Below are 8,105 nucleotides of genomic sequence, written 5' to 3'. Positions count from 1 at the left end.
CAACGCTCTCATTCCCGCTGAGTTTTCAATGCTAACTAGCTACATTTAGCATGTTAACACATCAAACATAGTGAACATATTAAAACGTTGTGCCTTTTAGCTGTTTATAGTTCATGCTACCATTATCACTATAGCAAGTTATGCTGATGTAAGCATTTATCTAAAGTAGAGCATGGCATGTCTGCAGACTGGTATTCTCCTGAATATGTTTCCTATTATTTCCCCAACTTTGTGGAAGTGCAAAAATGATTTACTGGAGTGCAGACCTCCACAGCAGGCTTTCATTTTTTCCTCAGCTGTAAAGCCTGGTTGAATATGGAATATGGAATTTCATCTGCTTTATATCTGTGATTGGTGTTGACAGGAAATATTATAAACAATACTAACAAATCTTATTGAATTGATATGGATTGGAGTGGAGTTTACTGACTCTAAACATTAACATCAGGTTCAAATGTACCAGTGAATGACTGTGGGTGTGGCACATTTTTATCAAATTAAATCAAATTTGAGTTTTATAGCCCAATATCACAAAATATATATTTGACCAAGGGGGCTTCACAGTGTATACAAATCAACAACTTAGATTATAGATTAAAAAAACACATGAAACAATCACTACATTTACAGTCCAAATGTAGCCTCTATGTTGTGTTTCATTTAATTTGTTAATTTATATAGTACAATATGTGTATAGTTTTCTGTCCCTTTCGTAGATTGGAATATTAGAGAGTATTCTAAGTTATTCTGTATATTTTATCATGTGTATTCATAGACAATCGTTTATGACTTTGTTATACTGTGAATTTACATATATTCACTTGTTATATTTTATTTGTATTCTATTTGTATTTTAATCTATTTTTAAAGAAAAGTTGTTATTCTTGCACAAAGACTGTCTGCAAAAAAAAGCTGCTGTGAGACAACCATTTCCCAACTTTGGATAAATAAGTATATTTCTATCTGTCTGTTTGTCTGTCCGTCTGTCCGTCTGTCTGTCTGTCTGTCTGTCTGTCTGTCTGTCTGTCTGTCTGTCTGTCTGTCTGTCTGTCTGTCTGTCTAGCGATCAGTACACTCCCACAGAGTGAGGAAGTAATGCAGAGACTCTGTATGATCGTACCTGAGTGTTTTTTATAACGATACATTTCCTGCTTGGAGGTGACTCCACCCTACCTGGCGTCTGTGTGTCTCTGTCCTCCGCCTGTCCTCTTTATCATCATCTGGCCGCTGGATTAACAATCAGCGCAAATTATAGCAACAATAAACTTCAAAACACAGGTTCAAGGGTCAGCTCTGCACTGGAGGCGAGGCTGTGTGCACTTAAAGGATGGCGTTGAGATTGATACTGCTCTTCTATGACTTATTATTATAAAGCTCACATGATCTGCCCTGTCAAGTGTCATTGTCATAACTGCTTGTTATTTAAACGCCCGATAAAAACAATGGATATTTCGCCATATCATTACAGTACACTGCATTACATTTCATTTAGCTGACGTTGTTATGCTAAGTGAATTATTCACTTCAATGCTGTTATTAAAGTTAAATTTACGAATTAAATATTAAGTCGGATTATATTGCAGACACATTTTAAATACATCCTAGTCCTAGTTTAGTGTAAATATATATATATATATGTATATATATATATATATATATATATATATATATATATGTAATTATTTTTTTTAAGATGAATGGACCTCAGTTAAACGTGAACAAATCATATAAAATGACATACCAAAAGCTATTGTTTAAATGACAATAACACATTTGAATATTTGAGAAATATATATTTTGTTAAATTGCGATACCTATGTAAGACAATAACTCGTCTCCATCGTGATCCACCTGGGCCAATTTGGAGCCATTAGGCCTGTAATGATTTACTTCCAAACCCGCAAACATCAAACGGCGGAGAACAATGTGAGTCTGCTCCCTGTCTCTGCCTGCGCGTCTTTAATTCTCCATAACAAAAGTACAAAGGCCGAGACGGAGACCAAAGGCTCCGTCCTTAAACACCTTTAACACCTCTGCGGGCCGCGGCGCCGCGCCGGCCCGACGCGCACACGGCAGCCCGTCTGGAGCGCCTGTGATAGGGCAGAGCAGGAGAGCAGAGCCGCCCCGGGGACACAGACAGTGGTGAGGGGGGAGGAGGAGGGGGGAGTCGGGTCAAACACACCTCATCTTCACCCTGACTGTCGGCGTGAAGTGTGAGAGTGTCAGGGAGAGAAGTTTTGTCAGACTGCAAACAGCATCTTCACCAGAGAGGAACGGGGGGCAGCCAGCCTGGAGACACAGAAGAGGATTTATTTATTATTTCATTCTAACACTTCACACACAGATGCGTAAGTACATGTCAAAAAATGTTTGTTCATCACTGATTGATTCCAAAAAAGTTACAAAAAGGAGATATCTGCCTGCAATTACTTTACAGTCATAAATATAAAACAATAATTCCAAATTGAAAAGCAGATAACATGTCGAAAACACAAACTGTCCATATGATTATTATTTTGTATTGCCATTGGCAAGGCAAGGCAATTTATTCATATTCAAAGTGCTTCACAAAAATCCCTTAAAGCATTAAGATGGTGCTAAAGAAAACATTTTAAAAATGACAATTACATGCATACAAAAAACAGTCATTGAAAGCCGAGAGAATGCCAATAAATTTAAATTTCCCCTCTGTGGGAATAAAGGGATTCTGATTCTGATTCTGAAAACAAGTTCAAATTTAATATGCTAGCTGTAAAAAAACAATGGCTGGAATGACTTCTGCAGTGTTTGTGGTCACACAGACCTTGCTGCATGTCTAAACAATAATAATTTAACTTTTTTTAAAAATGGTGTTCTCATTCAAAACTTTGTGAAACAGATGTATTTAGTATAGGCCTATGTGAACAATATTGTACCAAACCCAAAAATATTAAGCATCATGGCAATATATTGCATGTAACAAGTTTTACAGTGAGTCTTTGACAACACACAGAAGTAATGTGACATTTACTGAAGCATCAAAAGGCCAACAGTTCAGAATCAAGTTACACTTCTTAAAGTACATGGCTTTTCCTCAGCTCTGGGAGGAGTACTTCAAAATATATTTTAGGACCAAATGTAAAAGGATTCAAAAAGTGTAACTGCCCATTTTAAAAAAATGTAAAACTAACTGGATCATGATTATTCATCACAACTGGCAACGGTGGAGCTCATTTGAGTTTATATACTGCTGGGGCCATCTTAACCTATAATTATATGGTAATGTTTATTAGTTGAGCTATGTTATAGCTAACAATCTGAGTCTGTACAGTTACTAAAGCTGTCAGTAGTTGATTCCAGAGTGTAGAGGAATAGAAGTATTATACTCAAGTAAATGTATTCCATTACATTCCACCACTGCATTCAGGCTGCTTGATCAACGTTTTGACAATTTTGCTCAATGTGTTTTTATCTCTTATCACATGTGCTACTGAAGTGTACAGGTAAAACCACAATGTTTATAAAACGCCATACGATATGACACTGATACAGTAATACTTTATTGTAAGGTCAAGTCTGATTTCTTTTTGCAACATCAACAAAGACAAATATTTAAGAGAGACTTTTAACTATGGTAGCGAAATCAGTCAATATTGTTTCATAATTGCGATTTGGACTAGAAGAGATCGATATATATATTAAAGGTTTAATATGTGTTAAAATACCATTTTGCTTAAAGTTTTTGAGATATCGAAATCTCCGAATAGTGTTCCACACACGAAAACATCTTTGTTTGGTGCAGATCCTCTTAAGACATCACACCACGATCCTTTAATGATATTGGGAACTATGATTAAAAAACTAATAACCCCTCCCATATCGTCGAAGATATGCAACTGGAATATCAGTCAAAAGTAATCGCCATACAGTTTTTTCGATATCATGCAGCCCTACTAATATAACATCAGAATCACTGAGAGCAAAATGTTCGTAGCTCTTTGACGGACTTTTGATTTAGGATTGCCTGGTGTTCAAACGACCTCTTCAGTAACCTTATTAAATCGCAGGACTCTCACATTTACATTTCATGTTCAGTGTTCAGGACATGTTTGGGGTCAGAGATAATTCTGGGTTGCTCATAGGTTGGTTCATTTCCTTCTCCTTTTTGCGTGTTACAGTGTCGGAGGGCAGACAGACGCCAGTGGCCGCTGTGCAGTGTCCCGGTGCAGAGGCGCACACAGAGCCGTGCCCGCGCAGCGCGCTGCTGGACCCCAGCCGGCGGCACCGGACAGCGTTCACGCGCGAGCAGCTGTCCCGGCTGGAGCAGGAGTACAACAAGGAGAGTTACGTGTCCCGACCCCGGCGCTGCGAGCTGGCCACCGCCCTGAACCTCCCGGAGACCACCATCAAGGTGTGTGTGTGTGTGTGTGTGTGTGTGTGTGTGTGTGTGTGTGTGTGTGTGTGTGTGTGTGTGTGTGTGTGTGTGCGTGTGTGTGTGTGTGTGTGTGTGTGTGTGTGTGTGTGTGTGTGTGTGTGTGTGTGTGTGTGTGTGTGTGCATAGAGGGGGAAGAAGAATCAGAATCAGTACTCTGGTAGAATGTAACTGAATACATTTAACATTGTCTTTAATAATATTCCACATTAAAAGACATATAAAAATGATAACAACACAATAAGGTGATGTATGATTATAGAATATTAGTATATTGTGTTTTCATCATTGACAAAAATGTTTTATGTGGTAATTCTTCGATGTAAAGTAACGTTGGATACTCTGTGTACTATTAGTAGTATATCATATAAAAAACAGGTTATTCATGTAGAACAACATGTCAAATATATGTATTTAATATAACATGTACAATATCTCCATGTGTTGGAGTGAGTAAATTACTGACATGCATACACTTCAACGTGTTGTAATAAGGGTTCAGTTTCATCTTCTTGAAATCCAGATCTGATCATCAAAGAAATAGGAAGTTGTTTTTATCGTGCAGCAACATGGAGGTGTGTGCATCCGATCAGCAGTTTGATAACTCCCACTACACATCAAATCCAGGCTTCATTTACTACTCGTGCGTAGGCTACACATGCACAGAGAATAAGAGAAACTGGGTGATCAACAGGGGCCCAGCAACTACGTTTTGCCTGGAGGCCCCATGCATGTTAGGAGACACTTGACTAGGGTTAGGGTTAGTCTCTAAACTAAAATTAACTAGAATTCTAATTAGACTGTTTGTAGGAACCCCACAGAGAGACAGGGAGTTGGATAAAAAAAATTCCGCACAGCTGTTTCCACTCATTGTGCTAAGCTAACCAGTGTTTGGCTTCAGATAAAGATTAGCATACAACCCTGGGCAAAACATTTAATTAAAATCTCTTTCAAAGTAATTATTCCTTACATGTTGTATCTGGTTTGCCAAATCTGTATACAAAGAAAAAACAGCAGTTTGTGGTTTCATGGTCGGTTCAGTTTGTCCGGTGCTAACACAAATGATCGTTTTAGCATTTCTGTTTCTGTAAAAGATACAACATGCTAATCCGTTTGCTTCAGAGGGCTTGGACGATGTTTTTGAACAGATGTAAGATGGAGTCTAACAGATTCCCCTAGTCTTAAGCTAAGATCATTTCCAGTTCCATATTTACCACTGACACTGACCTTTCAGAAGAGCAGGGCCTTGCTTGAAAATTCCATCTCTGATTTTCAAGTCTTACCTCATTTGTTCTGATTATAGAAACAGACAAGAAATACAGGAAGCCAAAATCTATGACAGTTTCAAAAATAAATGACAACCCCCCTTTGACATTTCCCGTGAATCTATCTACTTTTCATTTTAGTCAGCATGCTGGATTGAGTACTGACAGGTTTAGCAGTGTAACATTTGGCCCAGTGCAGCAGCTTTAATACGCAGTAAAGCCACCTTTCTGCCAACTACTGGAGGGTCTTTTATGAAAGAGCAGGAATGTGAGGCGAGGCCTCGTAAATGCTGCCACCTGACGCTTTAGAAGCTCAGCCTTCTGAAGAGTTTCTATGAGCTGGTAAAATATGAGGACAGACGGACACACAGAAAACTCCCAGCTTTAAAGCTTAAAGGAAGACGGAGATATCTAGTTAAAGAGAGAAATGAAACAAAGCAAGATGATGAGAGCATTGCAATTTAAAATAATTATTTACATTAAATATACAGTGGATATCATCTGTACATGTGCAGTTACATTTTACAAAATGCTTGGTTAACACAAAATGGATTCTGATTCCTTTTATCTTTTGACTTTTAGTTTTAGTTTTGAGAGCTACATTTCAAAAGCCATTTGACAGAAATGCCATTTTCCACAGAAGTTAAATGGAGCATGATATAAAGATATACAATTTTGATAGGGTAGATAACAGGTTATGGGTTAAGATAAGGTAATTCCTGGAACTAAGCCATCCCAACCAATTGTCTTTGTAAAGAAAGGTGAAACTTACATTTATATAGAGAATACATTCAGATCAGGGGAAAAATACAATTAAATAATAACAATTACAGTATATCTTATAGAGTAAACTTGTACTACCAGACCATGTGCATGCATAAAATAAAATTGACACTGTTTTGTTTGATTATGTGTTTGAGCATTGTCCTTGTAGTGTACTCCTGTTTCTGTATGTCTTTGAAAATATACAGTTAAATCTAAGTGATAAACAATATATGCAAAATAATTCCCATCAACCTCAGCTGTACGATATGTCTAGTGCAAATTAGCAGATGTCAGCATGCTTAGCAAGGTGTTAACATACATTAGATATTGAATATCAACATTAGTTGTTTGAAACTTTTTGGACAAATTACATTAAATTCCTTTAAATTTTGATTTAATAGTAAATTAAAAATGTTCTTGAATGTACTACTTTTAACAAATCGTCTTCTTGCAACTTATGCTGACCTTCATTTTCCTGCTTTTGTTCAAATCTTCTCAACTTCCTTGCCCTCCTTCTTTCCTTCCTTCCTTTTCTCTCTCAAGGTGTGGTTCCAGAACAGGCGGATGAAGGACAAAAGGCAGAGACACTCTTTGCCGTGGCCCCACCCTCTCGTTGACCCCCTGGGGGCGCTCCTAATGGGCCGCGCCTCCTCTTCCTCTTCCCTGCCGTACCCCTTCATCCCACACCACCTCCCTCACCTCCCCCTCCCCAACCACTACCCCCTGGCTCTCTCCTCACCTGCACCGTCAGCTCACAGTCGCTACAATGCGCCCATGAGGACCCTGGACTCATTCCGCCTCTGCCAGTTCCACAACAGAGCGGGGGGGCTGCCTCCAACCACAGCGGCCCTGTACCCCTCCAGCAGCCTGATGCACCATCCTGTGTCATGCCCCTGCCTTCTATGCATGCACTGGGGACCAGAACACCTGCTGAAAGCCAGAGGGGAGGCGCTGGGACTGAACCGACCCCAGAGTCCCAAGGTCCAGCCTGCAGGTCTTGAGCGGAGAGAAGAGATGGTGTGAAAGCGGATAGAAACTACATGACCATCCTAGGCGGTCCAACTGCTGTCATAATGAAGTAGCAGCATCACTGTGTCTTCAATTAATACCATGTGCACTGTCAAACTCACTATTGTAGGACACTTTAGAGTTTCACCAACTAGGAAGAGGACAATATTCCCAGGTCTTATCTCCTACAATGCCAGTGACATGACACTGATAATCGGAGCCAATGTTTATTGGACGACACACAATTGTTTCAAGAATAGAGTGGTGCAGGAATGAGTCTTAAAACCCAGTAATGACATAATTTTACAACATCCCTCCCCTCTTCTTGAAGTCAACAGAAAGTTGAACTGGTTTTTGGTTAGATGCCTGAAATAAGAAGTGTGGGTCACGTTTTGTTCTACAACATAGAATACTTTGGTAAACACCCCACTGGTGAATGTCCAGAGCTGATATGTGTATAGACACTTCCTTAATTGTCTTCTATACTAATGGGACTACTAACCCTCGTAACGTCGAGCATTAGCCACTTTTAGCTTAGCGGTGGTGATGCACAGTCATGCAACCATCATGTAGTTTGTTTATAGCCTCATTTTAGGTTTTTAGTTCTGGCAATTACCTTTACACTTCCAAAATAATAAAAGTAGTGTTTACATGTG

General features: G+C 39.1%; 1 protein-coding gene across 1 annotated transcript; it reads left to right on the top strand.

The window, feature by feature from the left end:
• The first annotated feature begins 2,269 nt into the window (after positions 1-2,269).
• On the top strand, positions 2,270-7,464 carry eve1 (even-skipped-like1). Its single transcript, XM_063902955.1, has 3 exons — positions 2,270-2,348; positions 4,158-4,390; positions 6,985-7,464. Exons 1-3 carry the CDS (start codon positions 2,345-2,347, stop codon positions 7,462-7,464), a joined length of 717 nt encoding a protein of 238 aa, XP_063759025.1. The 5' UTR covers positions 2,270-2,344.
• The last annotated feature ends 641 nt before the right edge of the window (positions 7,465-8,105 follow it).

This window comes from Eleginops maclovinus, chromosome 16, assembly GCF_036324505.1.
Source record: "Eleginops maclovinus isolate JMC-PN-2008 ecotype Puerto Natales chromosome 16, JC_Emac_rtc_rv5, whole genome shotgun sequence".
Taxonomy (NCBI): Eukaryota; Metazoa; Chordata; class Actinopteri; order Perciformes; family Eleginopidae; genus Eleginops; species Eleginops maclovinus.
The sequence above is the reverse complement of the archived record's forward strand: the minus strand, read 5'-3'. Positions and strand labels throughout refer to the sequence as shown.

Bases quoted from the DNA above. Each gene is read 5' to 3' on its own strand.
- eve1 (XM_063902955.1), top strand. The intron at 4,391-6,984 runs GTGTGTGTGTGT...TTCTCTCTCAAG, and splicing joins TCCCGGAGACCACCATCAAG to GTGTGGTTCCAGAACAGGCG.